The sequence below is a fragment of the Grammomys surdaster genome, unplaced genomic scaffold (assembly GCF_004785775.1).
Source record: "Grammomys surdaster isolate TR1022 unplaced genomic scaffold, NIH_TR_1.0 125739, whole genome shotgun sequence".
Classification (NCBI taxonomy): Eukaryota; Metazoa; Chordata; class Mammalia; order Rodentia; family Muridae; genus Grammomys; species Grammomys surdaster.
Window position 1 is genome coordinate 2255378 of NW_021620571.1, and position 26071 is coordinate 2281448.

General features: G+C 46.5%; 1 protein-coding gene across 1 annotated transcript; it reads left to right on the top strand.

Moving 5' to 3' along the window:
• Window positions 1-19535: 19535 nt before the first annotated feature.
• Window positions 19536-25423, top strand: Irx6 (iroquois homeobox 6). Its single transcript, XM_028788248.1, has 6 exons — window positions 19536-20321; window positions 21309-21557; window positions 22191-22300; window positions 22461-22768; window positions 23472-24077; window positions 24967-25423. Exons 1-6 carry the CDS (start codon window positions 20277-20279, stop codon window positions 24969-24971), a joined length of 1323 nt encoding a protein of 440 aa, XP_028644081.1. The 5' UTR covers window positions 19536-20276; the 3' UTR covers window positions 24972-25423.
• The last annotated feature ends 648 nt before the right edge of the window (window positions 25424-26071 follow it).

The window sequence follows — 26071 nt, forward strand, 5'->3', positions numbered from 1 at the left end:
TATCCGATGTCAAGCTGAGCCTCTCCTTCAATGCTCCCTCCTCTGCTCCAAACCTTCCTCAGTCCCAAATACCAGCTAGGATGGAAAAAAGTCCTCTCTTGGACCTTATCCTCCCGGTCATCCTAGACAGGACAGGAGACTCTGACTTTCCCCATATGACTGAACCACTCTCAAGCCAGAGCCTCACTGGGCCTTCATACTTACACAGTAGGAGAAAACTCTGTGAAGCCTGCCCCAGGCTATGATCATCAGTATCTTCCTCAACTCCATACTGGCTGAGAGTAGAGACCTGAGGTCCAGAGGCTACTGTAAGAAACGTTGTCTGTGTCCCTAGTGTGTGCAAAATGTAGTTCTGGGAGTGGGTTTTCTGTCAGCAGGCAGCTCTAAGAGAACAACAAGAAACTGCACCTTTAGGTTCATAGAGCCAATCTTGGGTACACACGGTGAAAGTATCCAAGAGATGCCATAAAATCAAACAAGCATGACCACCACCATATCAGAGAAGGACCACTTACATTACAACATGCAATGACAAATGGTACTATATCTGGAGTTTTAGGGCAAACGTTGTGGCTCAAAGGACTAGCTTTGCCCCCATCCTATGATGTCTATTGAGTAAAGGAGTAATGAGGAGAAGCAGAGAAGGGGGTTTAACCAATGCTCCTTTGAAAGAACAGATAAAGGGGTCTCAGGGACCCCAAGTTCACCTTCAGGGTCCTGACATGAATGTTGAGGTTAAGTCGATTTAGAATTGGGCCAGGGGCACAGGGTATGCAGAATTAAGCAGCCTCAGTCAAGGTGTGATCCGGTTGGCCATGTCTCTGTTCTGGTTCTATAAAGGGATCTGAAGAAGTCCTTGTTGCTTGAGGATGACAATGAGTTCTCAGGAGATGGCTCCTGCACCAGGGTATGACCTTACTTGGGTCGGAAGTCTGTCCTACAAGGCTTAGCTGCTCCTGGAATCCAAGCTGACTACAGATTGAGAATATTGACTGGAGACTTGTAGCTAGTTTGGGGTGGGGGGGGCTTGGAATAGAACCTCATAAAATGTGCACAGGAAATTTCCTGCAGCACGAAGGGGAGCTGGACAGCTTAGGCAGCACCAGTTTCTAGTCATTTACTCCTCGTACTTCTTGAGTGATTAACAAGTCTTGATACGGAGGTATGCAGCTGAGCCAGAGTCAAGGAGACAGATACAGGATGGAAGAATTGTGGGCCTCCACAATGCTTAGTTCCTTTGTAGACATTGCTCTAGTCTGTGTCTGCTGCTATGAAAAAACTGACTGACTAAAACCAACTTGAGAGAGGAAAGGGTTAATTCCAGTAGCTCTCAGCCTTCCTCCTAACGCTGAGACTCTTTAATACAGTTCCTCATGTTGTGGTGACCCCCCTCCACCATAAAATTATTTTTCATAACTGATTTTTGCTACTGTTGTGACTCATAATGTAAATATCCGTGTTTTCCAGTGCTCTCGGGCGCCCTCTATGAAAGGATGCTTTGACTCCCAAGGGGGTCATGAGAACCATTGGTTTATTCCATCTTATAAGTTATAATCTATGACTGAGGGAAGTCAGGACAGGAGCTCAAGGCAGGAACCTGGAAGCAGGAACTAAGTTGAGACCACCGAGGGATGCTGCCTACCTACCGGCTTTCTATCCACAGCTCATTCAGCTAACTTTCTTATACAGCTCAGGCCCATCTGCCCTGGAATGGGAACCCCCTCATAGTGAAACTAGGCCCTCCTCCATCAATCAGCACTCAAAAAATGACCCACAGACATGTCCGCAGGCCAATCTGATGGAGGCCATTTCACAATTAAGGTTCCCACTTTCCATGTATGTCGAGTGGATAGCTAAGTTTAGCCATCTCAGACATAGTGAGGGTTCGACATTTTTTAAGCCAAGGCAGTTTCTGGGTGGGGGTGGCGTTCTGTTATAAATAATCAGAGATTGGGGAACAGAGTTCTTGGGGCTATCTTTTTGGTTTGTTTTAATGAAGGCAGATGCCCCTTTTGTGGAATACCCAGTTATTGGGAAGAAATCTTGCAAGTCATTGAGACACAAATGGCTCCCTGAGAAAAGTCAAGAGAAAGGTGTTGTGATCTATTCACTTAAGAAAGAGAGTCTTTTTAACCCATGGGCCCTTGGGACCCATTATTTGTTGAGCACTGCAGTGATCTGACAGTCTATGGCTAAACAGTCCTTTCATCCTGTCAGGGAAGCTTCAAGGGACTCATGGGGATAAAGAGAGATAGACAGAAGCACAGTACTTCTTGACCTATAAATACATGATACAAACTCATCATTTTCCCAATTCCTAAACTATCTCCGCCACTGGACTCTGCTGGGGAGCCATGACCAGATAAGCCCAGAGAGTTCCCTGTTCACAGCATTTTAAGGAGACGCTCATTCACAGCAAAAGCAAAACAAGGTTGGCAACAAAGTGAGTGTGTCCTTAGGCTTTTGCAACCAAGGTTGCTCATTCACCTGACCCTAGTCCCAACCAAATACTAATGTCTGTGCTGCACCCACAGTGATTCTGAGATGATCAGCCTTAGGATGGACCTTCGATCCCAGCACAAAGCCTCTTTGAGGACCACAGCTCCCATGGGTCTCCTGGGGGTTGAGGTGGGGTCAGAGCAGTAGCAGCAGGGGGTTGTGACTGGAGGGTGGGTTGAAGTAGTGATGAGTAGGCCTGTGATGCTCTGTCTTGAGTGGCTTTGTAAGACTTGGAAGTCCCTTCCCTCCATCCTGATGATACAGCCTGTTCTTGATCACGTAGCTACCTGGAAGTCTCTGCAGCACAGTTCGAAATTTCTCATGGTGGGGCCACTGAGTTGGCTTAGCAGGTACAAGTGCTTGCTGCCAAGTCTGATGATCTGAGTTCAATCCCCAGGGCCCCTGTAAGAGAGAAGTGACTTCCGAGGATTTTCCTTGAACCTCCACACATAAAACGTTTAAACATTCCCTTGCAAACTCTGAGCAGTGGATACGACCACCTTAATCTGATGAGGAAACTAGCCCTGACAGGTTAGGCCTCTTATCTAATGTTCCTAACAGGACAGAAGTTGGTACAGAACTCAGCCTTGGGGTTTTTCCCCTAGCCTTCTAGTAACTTCCTCCCAATGGCAGAGAGGTTCTGAATTTGTGAGCTTTGAGTACCTTGATTTACAAAAGCCCCTTCCTCTTGACTTAGGGGAAAATCCAGCCACTACGTACCTTTTCACCACTTAACCTACCCCCAGTATTTACGATTATCAAATGAGATCATGTCTCTAACGTTTAGCGTAGGACTTGAAATATCGAAAATGTTTAACATCTATCAGTCAGTTCTCACAGCAACAAGCAGCAGAAGGTAAGCTGTACACATTGGATGCAGTTGTCTCACAGTACCTCATCTGGACTAGCCAGGACGAGCGACTCCCCCACATGCTTCGTGTATCTCATGTCTTAAACTAATTATTCTCTTCTCTTACTTACAATGACCTACACTGCATGCGTACGTCCCCAAAATGCCTGTGACCTTGATGACAATATCATTAGCTCCAAGAAGCTGTCACTGTCCATGAGGCATAGCTGTGGATTGGTATCTCAGAGCAGTGGACCCCCTAGCTCTGTGATATCGAGTGGGGACACTGTCCTTTATACTGCTTCAGTGACCATGGTCCCTGGTTGGCATCAGGTTGTCTGAGAATACAGCTGGTACCACATCCGTCCCTGCTGTCCTTCAGTAGACCCAGCTCAGTGCCTGAATCAAGAACACAAATAAGATGTCTTGGGGGGTCCGAGACAGCTCTAGTTGGTTGGTAGTGGCCTCCTGGCATGGTTATGAAAGGGCACATGAGGTTGTGTCAAGCTCAGTTGTATCTTGCATGGGCACCAAAAAAAAAAAAAAAAAAAAAAAGCAGCCTCAGAGCAGCCACTCAGCGTTCGCTGACATCACAGTCTTGAATGCCACATTCAAAACGAAGCGAACTGCAGATAGTGTGCCATGTTTCTGCTGCGTGCCTAATTGTCATGTCATCTCAGCTCCACGAGACCCCAGGATTTACTGTTCTCCACCTCATGAAAGAGGTTAAATGGCTTGGCAAAATCACTCAGCTAGCAAAAGGCAGATGCAAAACTTGAATGTAGATTGCCTTCCTCCACACTCCAGGCTGGTTTTTGCTGCAGGATGCGAATTGTTCTAATTGACATCGTAGCCCCGAGTTTATATTTTCATGCACCATGGAAATTCACTTCAATTATGTAAATTGGAATATTTATTTAAGACACAGGAAAGTACAATATAGCCAAGAGCGTACACGCACATGAGCACACACATACTAACAGCACAGACGCAGAAATCAAAGGGTCTGCTTTTGCTTCTGTCCTACCGTAATTCTCAACGTGGCTAAGTGGGCATGCACTGCCGTTATTGCTATAACAGCATCGTGAGGTCATAATTTAATGACTGATTTACCCAGTACAAAATGAAGACAACATCTCCAGCCTAGTAGACTTGGCTGGGGAATAGAAGTGCTCCTGTAATTCAATTTTCTGGTTAATAAAAAGTGGCTACGTGGAATATTAGACAGTAGAGAGGAACGATAAATTAGGTGTATGGAGAGGAATATGAACAGGTTGCAAAAAAACAAAAATGCTTCATGAGGAAAGTGGGAAACAGAGCAAAAATTTCAATGTAAATCAATGTACATAAATTAAATACACATGCCACATTATATATTTCACACACGTCACCAATATGTCTGTCATGGGAAGAGAAGTGAGTACAGGAATCAGAAATAAAATTAGTCAAAAAGGATCTCACCACAATAGTGATAATAATTGGCCGAGAACTGAAATACCCAGGCAGCACAGTCATATGACAGAGACCGGAAGTTTTATTTTGGTTAAATCCAAGTTCGGTTAAACCCAAGCCTAAAGTAAATTCAAAATACACAACTCCCTCAAATCCCACTATAAATGCTTTCTTAGGGTGCCATTTTCCTTCAGTCTGTCTCACAAACACAGAGCCAAGCCCTGGAAACAGAAAAATCTAGAATATTACCTTTAATAAAATATAGCAACTGCTACTATTTCTTGAGTCCTTATTAAATTCTATGCTCTGTCCAGTGTATTGGAGCTAATTCTCATAACATGACAGTGCTATTTCCAATCAAAGGTCAGGAAATGAAACCTAACATAGGTCAAGAATTTTATGTCCAAATGGCAAAGCTGGAGTTCATAGGCAAATGGCAGTTCAGGCTCATTCCATGAGACCACACAGTGATGACACTAGATTGACATCAGGGTGATGCAGAGAGGTAGACAGTACCTCAGCATGGTTATTGGAACCATAGCATGGATGATGAGTTCCTTATGGGGACAGTATAGTCACATTCATCCATACAGTGGCAGAGCTGAGCCTGATACCTGGGTCTACATGCTTGTGAAATGCAAGAAAGTAGTCAAGATCAAGATCAGTGCAGGGGTGAGGAAGTGAGGGCTGGAGTGATATCTTGGTGGTTGGGATGAACTGAAGACATGAGTTTGGTTCCCAGCACACACACACACACACACACACACACACACACACACAGGGGGTAGCTTAGAACCACTTGCAATTCCAGCTTCAGGGGATCTAATGTGCATGCCCTTTCATACACACATCAGTAATAAAATATGCATTTTTTTTAAAAAAAGCAGTGAAGAATGTAAGCTGAAGTTTCTGATTAGTAGTTTTCTAGATGAGACTAATTTTATTATATTTATCTTTTTTTAGCTAGACTATGGAATTGTATAGGCAAATAAGACACTGGCATTTCATAAGTACCACTCAATGCGAAATATATATCATATATACATTATAATATATAATATATGGTATATATACCATATATGTTGTATGTCATATATATCGTATATCTCGTATATATCATACATACCATGTCTTGGCATGTGTCAGAGAAAATTTCTCACTGTCATGAGCAGGAGACTGTCTGATTCTTGCACTTAAACAGAAATATTGGAATACTGTGGTTGCATCCAGATTCTGCACCATAATTACTGTCAGCATCACCATCACGCCTCTGCTACTACTGTTACCATAGCCACTCTTATATATCTAACATTTTCTATATAGAGAAATCATCATCGTATCATTCCACACATCATCTTATCACGAAGCTTGTGAGTTAATATCACTATTTATCCTACTGAACACCTGAGAAAATTAAGCTCTGGGGAAATTTAATGACTTGAGACAACCTAGGTACATTGGCAATATAAGAGAACACCAGTCAGAAGAGGCAAGGGTGTGCCGCAATAACAAGCAGCTTCCCAGTCACATCGCTTGACTTCTGCACAACTTCCTGCAATCTTGAGAGGTTTGGTGCCAACTGTCCTCCATGTAGTATAGCTCTGACCAACTGAAAGGAGTCTTGAGGGCACAGTCTCCAGGATTAAAGGGCAAGAGTATTTAGGTGACCATTTAGAACCCGCTTTCACAAACAGGTTCCAAAGACCAGTTAGTCCCTGAGAGTCCTGAGTCTGTTGTGAGTGTTCGAGTTGCCTTCCTGAACATATCCAATATAACTGAAGGACTTAGGGATGATCTCACGGACTCTACACTGATCTCATGCTGGGACTTTACAAGACAAGTGTATTTCCACCTCACCATCACAACACCACCATGAGATGGGTACCACTACCCACCCCGTCCCCTCTAGTAGATGAGAGGACACAGAGGCTCAAGTAAGTGAGGCTCCTTCCCAAGCAAAAGTTTACTAGTCAAAGCAAGTACTGTCTGTCTCCAACACTAACTAATGGCATTTGAGGGTTTGCTGCTTCACAAAACGCTTTCAGATATGTTATGAATTTAATGTTTCACAAAAAGTCTTATGGAATCATTAGGAATGTCTCCCCATAGGTGAGGGCACGTAAGTTTACCAAGGTCAAAACTACATCACCCAAGAGGCCATGATTCCAAGACCCTCTGTGTAGAGATAGAACATAACCAAAGGAAAGAACAAGGAGTGGTAGGTCCCCCAAGCTTGTCCCAGAAGACCCATCCCCAGGGGAGAAAGCAAGAGAAACTGCAATCTCCACTAGGTTCACGCTCTTACACACTTACAAAAGCTTTAAGATCCAGACAAAATCCAGACCTGAGGGTAAATTTAGGTTCCTAGAGTTGGGATTTTATTACCAGACGTAAATCCATCTTCACTGAGACCTGCTCCAGTTCCCTCTGCCTCACTTGAAATATTTCATGTGTGCTGAATGGATTTGCTGGCTCCCTGTTGCCTTCATAAATCATGAAGGGCAACTTTCTTAGGGCCTGGGTCCAGCTAGCAGAATGCTAACTGCCTCTGTCTTAATCCAAGTTCCATGGCTGTGAAAAGACACCATGATCAAGGCAAGTCTTATAAGGACATCACTTAATTGGGGTTGGTTTACAGGTTCTGAGGTTTATTTCATTATCATCATGGCAGGAATCTTGACAGTATCTACGCAGGCATGGTACTGTAGGAGCCAAGAGTTCTACATCTCGATCAGAAGGCAACCAGAAGACTATCTTCCAGACAGCTAGGAGGAGGGTCTCAAAGCTCACCCCCACAGTGACACACTTCTTCCAACAAGGCCACACTTCCTAATAGTGCCACTCCCTGGACCACAGCCTATATGCCAAGCTTTGAATGGAGGACTGCTCCATTAGTGTTATTGGAGATTTCCCTCTTCCGGGGCTTAACAAACCACAGCTAGCCTGCCATTTTGGATCCAGAGATGGGTCTCCTTGGCCCACAGCAGGTCCCTCCAATCTAAGTTTGTGTGTTCACCTCCACCACAGAATGGCGACTGATTTAATCACAAAGGTACCGAACCAGGAAAAAGGACACTCCCATCAGATTATCTCTCGGGAATATGGCTCTTATTGAAAGTGAGGTAAGTCTTCTTAATAGAGGGATTCCTGGAGAGAACTGTGAAGACTCTCACTGAGATCTTTGGATCTGGCTTTCAATTCAGAATATCTGGTTTATCCGTCTGCCCCACCATTCTTTGAGTATAACTTTCTTACTTAGCTGAAATGAGCCAGCACCTGCTGCTGTAACAACCCAAAGCGTCTTGACTAACACCTTCTCACACACGCTAACCCTCAAGACATGTCATCTTCAGCCTCCTCCTGCCTATAACCTGCTTCTTTTATTTCCTTCCCCCCAAATCGAACAGCTGACCCCACTGTAGAATGGTGTGATTGAGTGGTAGGGCACTGACCAAACTGAGCACATGGGCCTGGACAGAGTCTTCTAATTCTAGAAGACACTGTCAGTGCCCTGCCCAGAGCAGCTGCTGCTGGTGGCTCAGTGAAACCTACTCTTCCTCTCTACCCATTGCAATCCCCTTCTCTGGTTCTCTCCCACTCTTCCAATCTTACTGTAGTGGCCCCTAAATTCCAGGCCTTGTGGGTTTGCATGGCTCTCTGCCAGGAATGCCTCACCTCTGGTGTGAAGCCAAAGCAGTCAATCTCCAGTGGGTCACTTCTTGATCTTTGTGGCATCTCTAAGGCGTGATTACGCAGGATTAGCTGCTGCTGTTGCCCTTTGTGCTTGTTTCCCTCCTTGTATTATGATTCTGAGTTATTTAATGTGCTGTCTCCCTTTGGACTGATTGCTATTTAAATACCTCTTTCTTCAAAGATTAAGGATGCCAAATTATCTTATCATGCATCTTGAGTAAGGAAAACGTCTGGGTTGTGGATGAAAAGTCTGAATAGAATCGATTTCTTTGTTTTTATTTTTTAAATAAAAATTTATTTTATTTTATGTATATGAGTGTTTGGTCTGCATGTATGTCTGTGTACCACATGCATGTGTGGTACCTACAGAGGCTTTTAAAAGGGTAAATTGGGTCCTCTGGAACTGGAGTTACAGAAGGTTGTGAGCCACCATGTGGATACTGAGAATAAAATCCAGGCCCCCTAGAAGAGCAGCCAGTGCTCTTAATTGCTGAGCTATCTCCCCAGCTCCACAAATCCTGTTTTTAAAAGTTGAAAAAGAGGATCTTATCTAGGTTGTCCTGCATTTGTGCCTCTCCCTGAAGGGAAAAGTCTACAGGGCACACATGTAGCCAGGGAGGAAAGTATTTAAGAAGAAGAAGAAAGAAGAAATGAAGCCCCATCTGAACAGACGATCCCGTTGCTGTTGGGCGGCTTCATTGTGAGCATAAATCTGTGTAAGAACATGGTGCTCCATCAAGAAGAGCTACAAAAAGTTACATCTGTCCTCTATACTGAGAACTGCTAAAAAAAACAAAAACAAAAAAAATAACAAAACAACAACAACAAAAAATGTCTAGCTCTGTGCCTTTTGGTGAGTTCTAAAAATAGATTGGTACATGACAAAGAAAATAGTAGAATCACACTGAAAGCGCGTAGAATTACTAAGACATCTGCCTGTTTACAATGTACTGAACTCAGCTCTATGTGCTTTATAGAGCAACTCAGTAAATTATCACAATAAACCTGCACACATGATTTATTACTCCCTGAGAAGGAAACTAAAACCTAAAGGTTGACATATTCAGCATAACGTAGCTAGTAAGTGGCCAGGCTGGTTCTTCGCTTTGCTAGGTAATAATGACTGCTCACATGCAGGATTGCACCCACCCTAGACAGATCTCGAGCATGCATGGGTGTGTGTGTGCAGAGCAGAGGAGTTTCTATATACAGCTTATACTTATAGGGCTTGTGTTAACATGAAAGATTTCTGGAAGCCAGCCAGGAATCTGTTAGGCGGTCATGCCTCTGGGAAGTGGGGGATAAAATAATCAGATGACTTATTTGTCTCTTTTTACCCCCACTGCACTGTCTCAAGAATCCATCAGCCATAAGTAATGGAAAACCAAATTAACAGAGACTGGAACAAAACCAGTTTGTCTTACGTAGTTAGGAGAGCAGAGCAGTGGCTTGCTGGCTCCTCAGGTCCAGGAGTTCTGTGCAAGCATCTTCTTCTATTCCTAGTAATGGTCTTTCTTTGCTTTATTTTTCTCTCCACAGAATTTATCTTCATCTGCTACCTGTGTATCTTACCTGTCTACCTGCTTATCACTCGTCTCTTACCATGCCATCTGGGTAAATGGGCACTTTGTCTTCTGTTCACAATTACCTCCTGGCACTGTAAAACTTTAGCTAGTGCAGAATAAGTGTTGGGGAACATGGATGGATAAAAAGAGGAAGGGGTGGGGCAGAAAAGATCCAAGGGTGAATGGATTGTAGATGGAGAGAATGGATGAACAGACAGATATACGGACAGATGGATGGAGGATGGAGGATGGGTAGATAGGCAAGCATACAGATGATGACAAATGGTGGTTGGATGAGTAAATGAATGGGTGAGTGAGTAGATGGTTGGATGAACGAGTAAGTGGGTGGGTAGATGGGTGACTGGATAGAGAGATGGATGGTTCACAGTTTGATGGATGAATGGGTGGGTGGATGGATGGATCGATGGGTGGATCGATGGATCAATGGAAGGTATGGATGAGTGTTGCATGTCCTTGTTCATAAATAGAGACAACATCAGAAACCCTGTCGTCTTTTATCTTGAAAATATATGCTGTCCCAAAACTCTCTTAAAGAGTTCCTCTAAGTTGGATGACCAGAAGTGGGTCACATAACATATTTATTCTTCCCCAGCAAAAGAGGAAGTGCCCACGTCACCTAACGTCACTCCAGCCAGTGAAGGCCAAGGGCAAGCACACTTGGATGATTAGTCTCATTTTACCCTCTTTGTCCTCTTTCCAGCTGTGTGGCTACTTCTTTACACTTTTCTTGAATAAAGAAACTGGCCCCATTGACTCAGACTTGGTCAGAGTCTCAGGACATGAGACTTTCTGGGGTTTCAAAAGATGATGATGATCCACCCAGGGCAGGGAGATCTAGCACCAGGCATGGCAGGATAGGCTTGCAGTTCCAACACCAAAGATTGAGAGTTCAAGCCCAGCTTGGCAAGCTCTAAGCTAACCTAACCTATATAGTGAGTGTAGGTCAAACAAACAAACAAACAAACAAACAAACAATCTTTCTAGAAAGTTCATGTTTACAGGTAGCAGATGGATTTCAAGCATCTGAAGAGGAAGCAAATCTGACTTCTACAAGTATGTAAGTCTAAGGAACCTCTGTCAATCGGTGGGCTCAAGGTCTCATCTCCATTCTGCAGATGGGTAGGCTGAGGCTTCCAGAAAGGAAGAACCTTGTCCAAAGCTTCCCAGACAATCAAAAGATTAGTCACGGCTGAATCCCAGAGCCCTGTACTTGACTCTCCTTCATGCCTGGCTACCTGAACTTCTGAATAGAAACTCTGTGCACTGGTGTTCCCTTCTCTGTTGACCACATCATCTACAGCTATAAATTAGTTTCGAGGCAGAAAGATGTCCTTAATCCCCCTTCTACATTTCCAGATCCCTGTGGTGTTGATAATGTAAAAGGGGTTTTGGTTCCCCTTCACTCTGGAGGCTCCCGTAATACGTGGATAAATTTATATTTTATAATTATCATCACAGGTTTCCTCTCTGTTCTACCTCTGTCCTCAAGCCTGAGTGACACCGGAAATGCTTTATGTTCTCTGGTGTGCACAGACAGTCTAATACTGCCCTGTGTATTTCATGCTGTCTTTGTCAAGTCTATTCCCCCACCCCCCACAGCCACAGGGGCAGGAGTTATCCCCTACGTCCCCATCTCTGCAGATGAAGAAAAGTTTGAGCCTAAAGTAAACCTATACCTTGTCTGCAGGACATCGGGCCTGGGAAGGAAGGTTTCAGAACTGCATGTGCCTTGGTGCTGCCGGTGAGTCTCCACCAAGGGTGAAGTGTCACTGGGCACTGTGATGAGCATAGCAAGCTTCCTTTCTCTCTGGGAGTCATGACCAGAAGCAAACCTGAGCCAGCAGAGAGAGATGCTTCATAGAACACTGTTAGAGGAAGTTCAACAGCAAGAGACACTGGAAGAGTAAGAGTAAGCTGTCTGTCTCTTCCCAAAGATAGGAGGAGCTGCTGAACTGTCCACAAAAACCTCTTTACAATTCTAAAAACCTCTTTAGAACTCTAAATTCTAAAGGTCTAAATAAAGACCTTGCTCAAGGTGGTTTATACTAGTTTGCAAAAAGATCCTGAGGTCTATAACTGAACCTGGTAGGAATTCAAATATCCAAGGTCTCTGGCTTCTCTCTGATATTGCTTGGTTTCATGACCCAAGTTGGTAGCTTAAGCTTCCTGAACATTTTTTCTGTTTATCTGTGAAGGGAAAGTGAGATCCTCACCCCATCAGATCCAAGAGTGACTCAGAGAATACAAGAGGGCCACGCATGAAGTTATGGATGTACAGAGAATGCTGTATACAGATTTGAAGTAGCCAAGGGACCAATATCCTAACGTTACACCATGATCCATTCTGTACTTTACCCCGTCAGCTCACGCCTTTGGGAAACACCATCCTTTAGACATTATGGAGGGTACTAGTCATCCACTGAAATCAAGACTTCCCCATATCAGCTGGCCATCCAAAGGACACCAAACAACCTCACTTGTCTGTCCCAACTCTCTCATTTTCTTTGCAAATAGTTGGCATTCCATAGACATAAAACATCAGAGAAGCCAAACACAGAAACAAAACAGCTCAGATAAACGAGGCATGTGTGGGCAAGATCTATAAGATGCAGCACATCCTAGCTGTTTTTCACGTAGAGACCATAGCAAAACTTTAAGGTGGGATGGGATGGAGGTGGTTCTAACTCTCTTGTTGATCTCTAAACTTCCACCCCTTAACTCAGTACTCTTTTAAAGGTGCTCAGTCACTGCTTGGTGGAGGCTCAAAATGAGGGTGTCATAAAGCACATATGCTCACACAGTTAGAGGTTTCTGAGTATTCAGCAATTACTAGGTACTTCCCCCAAATTATTATGGTGCTTGGAGAGATCTGTCTGGTTTCAAAGTATTTAACATGATCAAAATTATGCTTCTGTCCAGTGATGAATCCCAGTTTCTCAGGAGCCTTGCCATTCAGTAGACACCAAATAAACGCCTGTTGAGCAAACACCCGTGTCCTTTTCCTCATGTAAGCTGGGTGCTACTAGAAGAGTGGGCCAGCATCCTTGGATGCATGTAGACAGGAGATAGTGAATGACATAGAACCCAAGGGCCATGCTGGGCTGAGTTCTCAGAGTACACCACGAACAAGTATGACGGAAAGATTGGCTAGCCTTCTTCATGATCATCCAGGCTAGATTTGAATCACCTAGAAGATGCACCTTTAGATCTGTGAGCATGAGGGTGTTTCCAGAGAGGTTTGGCTGAGGGGATAAGATCCACCCTGAGTCTTCCACGGAAGCTTCGACAGACAAAAAAAAGCAGAAAGCAAGCTGAGTAGCAACATTCACCCTCTCTGCCTCCCTGTGTGTCTCTGTGCCTCTCTCTCTCTCTCTCTCTCTCTCTCTCTCTCTCTCTCTCTCTCTCTTTTCTCTCTCTCCTTCTCTTCCTCCTTCCCTCCTCACCTTGCTGACAGTGGATCCAGCTACCTCACACTCCTGTCACCTGGGCCAGAGCTACCTGGCCACCAAATTATGATGGACTGTCCCCTCAAACAGTAAGAGAAAACAAGCCCTCCCTTCATTCAGTCACTTTTGTCACAACAAGGCAAGTGCTAACTCAGGCACCACCCCACCCCAAGAGCCCCTTAAGCTCCCAAGTAACTGAGATATCTACCATTGCCCCTCCAACTCTTTCTGCAAGCAGAATGTCAGCATGAAATTGCAGCAGGAAAGAAAGCACTATGAAATCCCACAACCTGTGTCACGATGAAACATGACTTAGGAGGGGATTTTTCTCATGAAATAGCAGCATGCAAAAGCAATCAGCACTGACAAAACTCAGAGATAGACAGAAGAAACAGGAGGGACTGGCCCAATGGCCCTGCTTTTATGAATAGACTCTCACACCAGCCCACTCATTTCTAAGATCCTCATGAGATATTTTTTACAGCAGGTTATGAATCATCTTCACGATATCTTTAAATGGATGATCAATACTATATTTTCCCATAAAATGTTTGGTTTGAAATCCGATTTTAAGTGCATTAGAGTTTTTGTGTGCAGAATGGGTGAATGCCATAATAAATTGTCATCAAATATGAAAGAAATATAGCATAGATTAATTGCCGTATTTATTTATGAGTCTATAAAATACCTTGTGAATGTCCTGGCACATTTTTGGGATGCCAATTTGAACCTTCAGGAAAGTTAAAAGCATTAAAAGAGACTTCAAGAAGATTTATTGCCAGGCTGTTTTTAATTGCAGACCCAAGCAGCCGCACAGGTATTAGAACAGCAGTGCCTTAATGGGTATATCTCATGTGTTTCTCTCTCTCTTTTTTCTGTAAAAATAATACTTCCCATAGTTTTATTGATTTGTGAACATTTGTCATAAATTACCTTGTCCAGCATGTGGCTTCACAAAAGCTCCCTTTTCCTTAAAGTAGCAAAACCTCAGGCCACACCAGAGAGGAGGCTTCAGGCCAGCTCAAACACCCTGGAGACCGTTTGCTTATTTGTTTATTTTTGTAATTTGAGTTTCCTTGAAACAGTCTTAACGGGCACCCCTAGAACTAGCAATCTTCCTGCCTCGACCTCCCAAGTACTGTGACTCTGGGCATATCCCACCATGCTCAGATTAATGCTCAACTTTCAGCCTGAAAACGTAAGGAAAGATCACTCAGAGACCTGCACAAGTAGGATAGCAGGCAACTCCAACCTGCTCACACCTTTAACTGAAGTCTTATGTTCTATGGCTGTGAAGTCCTTTAGGGCCAAGAATGATGAAATACCGTCCTTATAAATGTTACCTTTACCAGCCTTCTGATAAAACTGGGCATCATACTTCTTCTGATGTTGAAACCCGAAATATTGTACTTCCCTTTCTTGTTTGTCCTGACCACTATGCTAACCATGCCATATACTCATGGATCATCCCCAGACACACCCCTCCACAAAGGGAAGAGTCTTACCCTTGGGTTCCTACAGGTTGTCTTTTTAATATCTCTATTGCCTTCTTGTGTCTCTTTGCCAAATACTTTGGCTTCAAAAATCTGTTCCCCGGTTCTCAAATCCATACATCTGCTATTTACTTTAAAGCTTAATTCCCTGAAACCACAGCAGATGCCTGATCCTATCACTAGAAAGATGTCAACATGCATAGGACAAAAAAAATGATCAAGAATTGCTCTGTTCAGAGACTGTGCAGAAAGGGCGACGTTAATATAGCAAGCCCCGCTCAGTGATAACACAAATTAGAGACAAAAAAAGAAAATGTGCTCTGGGTGAAGAGAGTCAGTTACTAAATTCTATTACCGTTTCTTTAAATCAGTACAGTCATGCAGATGCCATCCTCGATGCATTGCTTAAAGAGGACCTTCCCCCCTCTTCCTCTTCTCCTCTTGTTTTTATATTCTCATCAGTTACAGCTGGCTCTGACTGCTGTTCCATATCTTAATGAATGAGCCACATCAAATGTTTAAAAGCCCTGAATTGCTTTGTCAGTAAGCCCTTTCATAAAACAGACCGACACGAAACACGCAGAACCCTCCCAGAACTTGTTTGCTCACAGTGGCATCTTTTCTGATTTTTCTGTACTAAATTACGCCGTCACCATGAGGCATTAAGTGCAAATTCACACGGTTCATCCAGAGTCAGCAACCTCTTGTGATTGTATCTGACTTTATGAATGTAAAATAACACTTGTACAGAAAGCCCCCAGATCCAGAGGTCAGGATTCTGGCCTCTTCTCTGTCATCTGTTCGGCTATGTGGCAAATTGGACTTTCGCCTCGCCTCTCGCTGTTCTCCTCAGGAACCTCTAATAAGAAAAGGCAGAGGTGTCTAGGAATGCTGCCGAGCTCACAGAATACAAAAGAATTAGACTATTATCAAGCTCTCCATTTTAACACTAAGCTAGATACAATGCTTGCAAACGACACTCTCTGAATCCAGTTGAGTTTTATACTCTGTCTCTAAGAAGTTAATCCTTTCTCTTTGCCCCCTTCCAGAGGAGCTGCACTGCACCCTCGCCTGGGAATTGCTGCCTTTTTCTTTTCTTCCTCTGATGCCAGCTTTTCTGTTCACAATATGTATTCAGGCTAGGCAGGAACTCACTCCGTTTCTCTATCAGATGCTATGCACACTACTTCCGTCAAAACAATTAGTGTTCATTTCGGCTTTACTCTGGGAGACCTGCAGTGACTGATCAGTATAAATTATAGATGCATCTGTCCAGATGCAGCATCTATCCAGATACACTTGTTCATTCATGCATAGATTGGAGGAAATTTCGTTCTTCTCAGTTCAAAAACAGTCACTAAAAATACGCCATACTTTTTTTTTTAAATGTATTTTAGCATGGTCTCTATCTTTATGCCCCTGAACTCACTGACTACATCTGTAATTTGGGGTTTCTCTTTGCCTCCCCATAAGCTCTGATGATCTGTATAAACATCTAGGAAATCATGGGCAGTTATAAATCTCAAACACTACAGGATGGTCCGGCTTTCCTCAGTTTGGTTTGTCTCCCCCCCCCATTCAAGGTGGTGTTCTTCAAGCTATTTTCAAAGACACCTCTTTTACTCCACTTGTTCAAGATCATCCGTGCACTTGACAAGGAGCAATATAAACTTCAACTGAACACTGAGGATTAGCGTTCTTTGTGGTCCAAATGGACCTCTGTGCAGTTTGCTTCCTATTAGTTTTAATGAGTAGCTAGAAGAACTAGCAGACACATTGCACAAAACCACAAAAGAACCAATATCATTGTTTTTCAGAAGATATTGAGTAGTTTTGTTTACTCCCTTAAATATAACAGTGGGGGAGGGAGCGGGTGTGTGTCTCTATTTGATGGGTCTATTTACTGCCTTCAATAAGAGTCTATGAGCACACACATACAATTGGGGATTTCTCCCCCCCTCAAAAAAAATAAATTAATCAACATTGAGCAAAGCAATGAAAAGTTAACATGATAGAGTGGCCCAGAGCACCTGGCTATAGATGTGAGAATCCAGACAGAGAGAGGAAGCCGAAAGCAAGTCTATGGAATTTCTGAATCAGACACTCCAAGACAGAGACTTCTCTGCCCCTGAGGGTTCTGCCAGAGGCAGATATATTGGCTTAAATTGCTGCTTTTGTTTTCGCATGAGGCACATCTCACAATAATCATTTTCAGGGAGTCCCACAAAATACTCAAGATGGATTCTAACAACCGAGCACCATCAGTATGAGGTGGTGGGGCGGGTTGCTGGACTTACACTCTGTCCCTGGGAAGGATTCATTGAACCAAGGTCTCTTAAAGTTGTGAATACAGAAGGGACAGGGCTAGTCTTCCTCCCCAGGAGCCATTCTGCTAAAAGCCGGCACACCGTAGAGTAACTCTGAAGTCAATAGACTCTTAACAGGAAGCCCGCTTGGTGTGTGTTGCCAACCTGTACAGGAGAAGGAAAATGATGTGATGGGTTCAGCTCTACTTCCCGATTTGTTTCCCACTGATTTTTGAGTTTTCTTTTCACAATTCTGTTGGCTTTCTCACGTCCTAGGGCAAAGACCAGAGGTAGGCCCAGAGCCCCTGCACATAGCATCGGCACCACAGAGGTCTTATAAATCAGTGGAAAAATCAATAAATCCTATAAGGTAGTTTCTACTTTGCAATATCACCAAGGGACAGTGCTAATGCTTTTTTTTTTTCCTCACCACCATCCCCATTTGTCTGTCAAAAAAAATTTCCTCTGCTTAGGAACGAATGGGCAATCAAACTTGCTGAGTAAGTATTTCAACTATCTAATTTTATTACTTTACAATTGACATACCTTCCCTCTGGAAATGTTTGCAATTAATTAATTAGTAGTAATCTTTCCCAAGGGACTAATTTAATGAATCCTTTCCAATTCCTACTTTAAAAAAAAAAAAAGAGGGAGAGAGCTTAGCAGCATCCAAGCTATAAAGGGGTGAGTGCTTCAAAGTGGGTTTTGAAAAATCAAGGGATCTATTTATTACCGTGACTTTTTACCACTATGTCAATCTAGCAACGACTGTAATTCCTTTTCTAACGAGGATGCTCCCAGTTTGAAAGCAAGGTTTCTCCAAGGTAACGTGGGCTGTGGCAGCAGCTAAATTTTTAGATGCATCTGTGGCTTGAGCCCTCTTTAAGCTCCTTGCCTATTCTGCATAAATGGTGAGAGGTGAGCAGATGCTGAGTCTAAGGTGTCACTCTAAAGAGGTCACTGGGTGTGGCCTACCAGGCCAGAGGCCAGAGGCCAGAAGCAAACTTGCAGAGGGATTTCCTGCCCTGGGACCCCAATCTTGCCTCTTTTGCTGAAGTCCCTCTTCCTGGCAAGAACTGAGAGCTTCCAGTACCCTCTGGGTCACACCGTCTAGTGTTACAATAAGAAAATAAAGCATTGTCCTCGAACAAACCCCCAGGACCCATGGAGGGAGTGCAGCAAAGATCTAGGGCTGTCCAAAACCTGTCAAGTGCACTTGCACTGTGACAGGGCGACTGACAGGTAAAGCTTTCTGGGTTGCAAACCCCAGCTGGTGCCGCAGCAGCGCCACCTAAGACCTTTCATTGCCAGTCTGCAAGCCCCTCCTGCACCTTAGACAAGTAGTCCCATGTAGGAGTCTTCGGAATGGTGTCAGCCTGTAAGTGTGCAAAATCCATAGCACTTGCTAACTGGCTACCCCTGTCTGGGAGTCTTGCAAGCAACTCCCTGCTTCCAGGAGCATTCGTGCTTTTTTTTTTTTCTTCCTTAAGAAGCCAGCGAAGGAGTTTCTTACACCGTTGGGCCCAGCTGGGTGTCCCTCCAAAGCTCTCCACTGCGGCTCGCCAGCGCCACCCCAAGAGGAGAGCAGCGGTAGCCCTGGGGCCCTGACGCCTTCGTCCCGCTTCCGGGCTTGGGGCGGACACCGCAGGCGGCACTCGGGAAGGAGCCAAGCCTGGCCTTCGGCGGAGACGGCCCAGACTCTTGGCTGGCAGCCTACAGATGCCAGGGATCAGACTTGGTGCGTCTATGGGAGCTCTCTAACGGATGCTGCACCTCGATCTGGAGGGGGCGCTCTTCGGTCTAGCCCAGGGTCAGACCTCTGCAGAGACGTCCAAGGGGTCAAGGACCTGGCCAGGGTTGGAATTAGCCAACGATTTTGGGAAACTGAGACCTAAGCCACATTCCCAAGGATACAGATGGGCTGCCCAGGGGGCTTGATAAAAGCTGCCGGAGTTGGTCCAACCCTAAGAGATCCCGAACCGGAGGGGCCAACAAACTTTGGTGCAGAGGAGAGGCGGAGATGGGTTGCAGTTGGAGGCTGTTCCCGTGAGCCGTTGCTCTCCTCCACCTGCTCCGGCTCTGCCTCCTCCCAGCCCTCGCCCAACTCCCCCCTCCCCGCCCCGACCCCCGCCATCAGATTCCACAGCTCTCCTCTCCCTCCTTTTTCTCCCCCTTGCCTGACTCCCCCACTTTCCTCTGGGCTCTTCTTTTGTATTCTCTCCTCCCTCGCCGCCCCGCTTGCCTCTCGCCTCCTCCGGGGCCGCAAGGGAGGAGGCGAGCACGCTGCACCCTGGGCCCGCGCGGCTCGCAGGGAGGCGTATTTCCCACTTCTCCCGGGAAATTTGGAGAGGGTCTGTGTGTGCGCGCGCGCGTGAGCTGCAGGCGAAAGCGGGTAGGATCTAGCGGCGAGCAGAGGGTCAGGGTCTTTGACGTTTCTCGCCCGTTGCACAAACCTCGCGGAGCAAGAAAGAGTGTATCCGAGAGTGCGTGCGTGTACACGGGCTGGCTGCCCTTAGCACATTCGGTGGCCCGGGGCCCCGGGGCCCACGGTCCCCTCTGGCGTCCCGGGATTACCGTGACGTCACACTGAGCCTCTGGCCACCTTGGACTGGGATACCTCGGGGACCTCACAGCCCGACGTCGCGCTGTACCTCACCTTGCCACCGCGCGCCTTTGGCACCCTGCGCCTTCTTCCTAATTCTGCCGATCCATGGGCCCCTCTGCCTTCTGGAACCCACAGGCCGCAGGGGAGCCACCGCAATCGCCGGACTCAGCAGCCCCTCTGCCTTTGACTCTGCCTCCAGCCTCTCCCCGCCAGCCAAGGAACTGGCGGCCAGCTTCTGCAGCCCTGTAAGGAAACCAGACGCTGCGCTGCTGGGGTCATCGAATCACCGAGCTGAGCAAGGAACTCGAAGGGAAAGAGGGAATCAAGACCCTGAAGACCCCCTGCTATGGCCTTCCCTCCCTTTGGACACCCGTACGGCAGCGCATCCCAGGTGAGCCTAATTTGGGGGTGGGGGTGACAGAGGCTGGCTAAAGGAATGCCCAGTGTGTGCTTCCTCTTCTCCTTGGTCCAAGGGAAGTCGGAAAGAGCATGGACTGGGAAATGTGCCACAGCACCCGCTGACATCCTGACGCCAGTCTGAGAGCTTTCACTCTCTGAATGCCACCTGAAACGCGCTCTCTGCGCGAGGTGGGTGGGATCTGAGAGAACTTGCAATCAGGGTTACCCTTATACAGATTCGTGAAATGGCCAGGGTACTCTCAGGAGAAAACAAAAGAGCTCCAGTCCAGAGTGTTGACACCTCACTGTTCATTTGTTGACCTCTACTCCGATCCCAGATCCCACCCTTTCCTAAGCTCTCTACTTCGGCTTCCCTCCAGTTTCCAAACCGGTGTTGTGCAGTGGTGAGGGTTTCCTTGACGAATTCTAAAGATGCCCATCACTGTCTTCCATTTTCTCCAAAATTTATATTATATATATATATATATATATATATATATATATATATATATATTCCCCTTGGGACTAGTGTCAGGCCGACCTTTGACCTGCTATGGGGTCTTGGACCAGTCTATTCTGATCGCGGGTGGATTCCCTTTAAGTACATTGGGTACAGGAATGACATGGTGGTGGTCTTGAAGGCTAACTTTTAACTCTGCCTTTGTAGAATTCCATTGGGAGGGGTTGGGGGGGGAACGACGAGGATTTGATCTTACTTCCAGAAGATCCCTGGGTCTGTGGAACCTTAGCAATGTCCTGGGGGCATCTATAAGAGCAATTTGGGTACACTGAAATCCTTCAAGAAATCTCTATACCAGAGCTCAGCAGAGGGGTGCAATGCCTAGTGGTATTTGCCTACTAGAGTGAAGGAATGAAGGCATCAGGTAGCTTCCTTGCATAATCTCCTCTGGCTGCAGCCAGTTGATGGACCATCTGGACTTTAAACTTCTAACGACTGACTCCTTTCCTGTTCTTGTAGTTTCTGGTGTCTGCAAGTTCCAGTGCCACTTGCTGTGAAGCAGCCCCTCGGTCAGTGTCAGATGTGGCCTCGGCCTCCACCTCTGCCTCTACTCTTTGCTGTACACCCTATGAGAGTCGGCTGCTGGGCAGTGCTCGGCCAGAACTGGGTGCTGCCTTGGGTATCTATGGAGCACCCTATGCAGCTGCCCAAAGTTACCCTGGGTACCTGACCTATGGCCCGGAGACACCCACACTGTGTGGCACACTGGTGAGTAATAGTATGGGGCCTGGGACTGTTCGGTAAACACTGGGGATAGGAAGTATAGACAACCAGCATAGATGAGCTCTAGTGTGACCTTGTCTGGGGACAATGGAACAGACAATGCTGAGAAAATAGCATAGTGAATAAGGATAAATTCCAGTTCACAGCCCTTTTCAGTTTGTAGAACCTCACATTGCTTAGAAAACATTTGTACTTCTTATACTTCTTTAAGGTAGGTAAATCATCATTATTCTTGACTTACAGGTGTGTAGTTGAGGTACAGAAATGTTCAAGTCATTTACCTAAATCACAGGCATGCCACGAGTCAGGGGTATTTCTCCCATGATGAGGCTGGGGAGGGCTATATGTGATGAGAAACCCAGAAGCTGTAGCCATGGTAGTAGCTGATACTCAATCACTGCTTATTCTGTTCCTAGGACTCTACCAATTACTCTGCCAGCATGAATGGCTTCCTTGACTCAATCTTTAGTAAGGGAGAAACTGAGGCATATAGAAATGAAAAAGCGATACCCCAAATTACTTAGTCATTACAAGGGGTAGTGCTGAGGTGTTGATCCCACATGGGAACCTGTATCTTTCTCCTGTGTGGTCCTGAACCCTCTTTTCCTCTCCCACCAGAATCCTCAGTATGAATTTAAGGATGCTGCGGGAAGCTTTACCCCCAGCCTGACCCAGCCAGGGGCCTACTACCCCTATGAGACAGCTCTGGGGCAGTATCAATATGACAGGTGAGAAATTGGGGAGAATGGATGCTGGCTTCCTTTGGCCATCCCTCACCCTTGTGAATGATGAGGAGGGAGCATAACTACATTTCCTGGTCCCTGAACTTTTTACTGGCCAAGCCTCTGGTTTCCCCTGCCTGGAATCTGAGCCCCTGTTTCCCCACAGGTATGGTGGAGTGGAGTTAAGCAGCGCTGGCCGCAGGAAGAACGCCACAAGGGAGAGCACCAGCGCGCTGAAGGCCTGGCTCAATGAGCACCGCAAGAACCCGTACCCCACCAAGGGCGAGAAGATCATGTTGGCCATCATCACCAAGATGACCCTCACCCAGGTGTCCACCTGGTTCGCCAACGCGCGCCGGCGCCTCAAGAAGGAGAACAAGATGACGTGGGCGCCCAAGAACAAGGGTGGGGAGGAGAGGAAAGCAGACGGTGGAGGAGAAGACTCTCTAGGATGCCTGAATAGTGACACCAAAGGTACAGACAACAGTCACTAGCCCACCTGGTGGGCTTCCTTAAGACATTAAACATGAGATCCAAAGCCATCTTTTTTAAAACAGATGCTCCACCTATCCTTTTCCTTGATTTCAGTGCAAACCTCAGGGCCTTTGCATCAGTGCCTCACAGAGAAAAGGGGTAACTCCAGCTCCAAGGCTTCTTCTCAGAAAGACACCCTCCCCTCAATCTCTCAAGTCCCTTCCGGTTCTGTTTTGCTCACTTCCCATATTCTGCATTTTGTCCCTGCCTATCCCTCTAGAAGGTCATCTTCCCCTGAAAGACGTTTGCTTTATTGCTGTAGTTCCTAAATGTTTCATGTGAAAATGAAACACGTAAAATATTTTCACGTAAAATATTTGCTGGGTTAAATAACATGACACCAGTCACCTGTGGGTGCTGAAGTTGAAAGAAAACTGTCTTTCCCCGACTCTGGCAGTGCAAAGTAGCCTTTTTTTGACTTAGCGGGGGTTCAGGAGATCTGAGAGGCGGGACAAGCGGGGCAGTGCAGGCAGTTTTTCCCCTGGGGCAGGCAGACAGCCTTGGAGCTAGGGAGAGAGCGACAGAATGGCGAGAGAATGCTGAAGTGCCGAACGCATCTTGCTAAAAGCTTCTCTGGGCAGGACCCTGCCGCGAGTTTCCCTAGGGTGCTAGGCTTTTCTCACTTGCTCTTGCTTTCCTGCAGACGCTACTGCCAGCCGAGAAGGCCGGGGGCTGAGGCTGAGTGACCTGGAAGACCTGGAGGAAGAGGAGGAAGAGGAGGAAGCAGAAGAGGAGGAGGCAGAGGTCCCAGCAGCACGCAGGCTGGCGGATTTTCAGAAGAGTGCGCAGCCCCTGTCTGCAACCTGCGCCGCCTCTCAGGAGGGCTGCTTGGGGAGTAGAGAGTGCGGCCTGGGGTTACCCCGCTTCCCCTTTACTGAGGCCCCTCAATCAGGGGAAGCTGACTTCATTACCGCAGAGCCAAGTGGCCCCACGATGATCGTGCACTACCCAAGCGGCCACAAACCCCGCATTTGGTCCTTAGCTCACACTGCGGCAGCCAGCGCTGTTGAAGGTGCTTCCTCAACTCCGCCCAGGGCACAAAGTCCAGAGTGCCACATGATTCCCAGACACCCCAGTTCGATCAGGCGACTCTTGGTCCCCAGAGACTCCGGAGGTGAAGAGGATTCTCAAGTAGTCAAAGCTTTTGGAAACTCCACGTTCGCCCTGCAGGGGCTGCCCCTGAACTGTGCACCATGCCCGAGGCGGAGAGAGCCTGAAGTGCGGTTCCAGTACCCATCTGGAGCAGAAGGTAGTAGGACCCCAGCGGCGCTGAGAGTACTTTCCAAAAGATAACCACCATCACCTCTCCCCAGACCTAGCAGGAGACTGTCCACAACATTCTCAAAGTCTTAAACACCCCGAGTCTAAAAGTCTAAAACCAAATCATAAAAATAAATGGAGAGAAAGAGAGAGAGAGAGAGAGAGAGAGAGAGAGAGAGAGAGAGAGAATTTCCCTAAAATTACAGTCTTCAAAAAGACAGTCTAGCTCTGTGCAACTGTCCTGTAAGTTGTACCAGGCGTGCAGGTCTCTCTCCTTGTTCCCTGCCTGTCTGCCCTTTTGTAATGCTAGTTGGCCTCTGTTTGGCTGGTGCCAAGCATGTGCTAGAGTTGCTTAGGGAGCTGTCTGAGGGAGTGGGCCGTGCATACTGTGGTCTAGTGGTCAGTGCGATTTTCCTTTTGGCTCACTAAAAGACCTGGGCGGTTCAGATATACTCTTCATTTTACAACTTGAAAGCCAAGGACCAGACTGTCCCTGGGGATACTCCCAAAGGTTTGACGACCCCCACCCAGCATGGCAAGACATTTAATGTCCCCTTCCTCTGATAGGTCTCTGATGAAGGCCTGGTGAAAGGACACCTTCTCTCCACAAAGGGGCACTCCCTAAGCACTAGGCAGCCTACCGCAATTACTAGTGTCCGATTCTAGTCTTTGTAGTAATTTCTCTCAGGATTAGCTCTTGGCTTAGAAAATTGGGTTACATTGTTACATGAATTTACACATAACTTGTCCAAGCATGACAAGCAAATTGCCTCTAGACCTTGGCTTCCCTTGGGCTGGGACACAAACTGACCTCTGATTTGCTAGAAATTATGGCCAAGTGGCCTTCGGGTTTTAATCAAACTTTCCTCTCTCAGCAGGTTAGTGCAATGGCTGCGGATTGCAGACGACTTCTGGAAATGGCTGCTTCTGGATTTGACTCCATATTAAGAAGCTTCCAGGCTTTGGCAGGGTCTGGGAGCTCTCACTTTGCCTAAGACATACACACAGAACTGTCCTAGCAGATATCCTTGCACGCAGGGCTGGGGCTGGCCAGACACACCTAATCACACTTGGAGGGGAGATGGCAGGACACCTTGGGGGAAAGCCCTGTGTGTGCTCACAGGGTACTTTTACCAAGTCTCTCTTCCTCCTATGGATGGAGGTCCTGAGCAGCATCTTCTCCTGCTCACCAACCCCTGCCCAGCCCACTCACTGTGTAACTTTCTTGCTGAAATGGTCTCTAAAAGACTGCTTGTGTCTCCTTCGAAGCTCTTCCTCTTCCGCTTCTGCTTCCTCTTCCCCTTCCCAGGCTATACCTTCAAAAATGACTTAGCTGAACCCAAGGTGTGTAGCCCATCAATGCCAGGGACACTGGGAGAGATCTGGTGCAGCTGGGGTGGGACTCGGAACTGCCACAAAGGCTTCTGGGGACAGTGTCGTGGACTGCAGAGCTAGAGAAACTGAGGAAGCTGCCCACAATACCCAGGACACAGTGACCCCCAATCTGAACAAGCTGGCAGCTGAACATCAGAGCAATGTCAGAATGTTTGTTGAGGAACAACTTTTGTTCCCTGGTGGCACTGGGACTGTAAACTTGTGTGCTGGGGATCCATGAAAGAAAACCTGGCAGTCCCTTAGACTACTGCTTCCCTGACACCCAACAATGAAGGAGGCAGTTCGGTGGGACAGGAGGAGACCATGGAGGGTATATTTTCTGCTTAATCTTAAGTGCCAGTCCCTTCCAGTACAGGCCAACCAGTGGGAACTGAGCATCAGGGCAGGGCTTTGTCCCCTTATCCCTTTGGGAGTCTGTCCAAGTGGGAGTTGGGTGAGAGGATTGAAGACACCCATAGAGTGCAGGCTGGATGAGGCTGCCTGGGCCCGGGTCCCAGCTCTGGAAAATTCAACATCAGCAATGAGCAAACTCACACCTCCTACCTAGGCAATGAGACAGGTAGAGGCCTGGAGGGAGTCTGGGAAACC

Coding starts and splice junctions, on each gene's coding strand:
- Irx6 (XM_028788248.1), top strand. CDS start 20,277: ATGGCCTTCCCTCCCTTTGGACACCCGTACGGCAGCGCATCCCAG. Junction 21,558..22,190: donor CCACACTGTGTGGCACACTG/GTGAGTAATAGT, acceptor CTCTCCCACCAG/AATCCTCAGTATGAATTTAA. Junction 22,769..23,471: donor CCTGAATAGTGACACCAAAG/GTACAGACAACA, acceptor GCTTTCCTGCAG/ACGCTACTGCCAGCCGAGAA.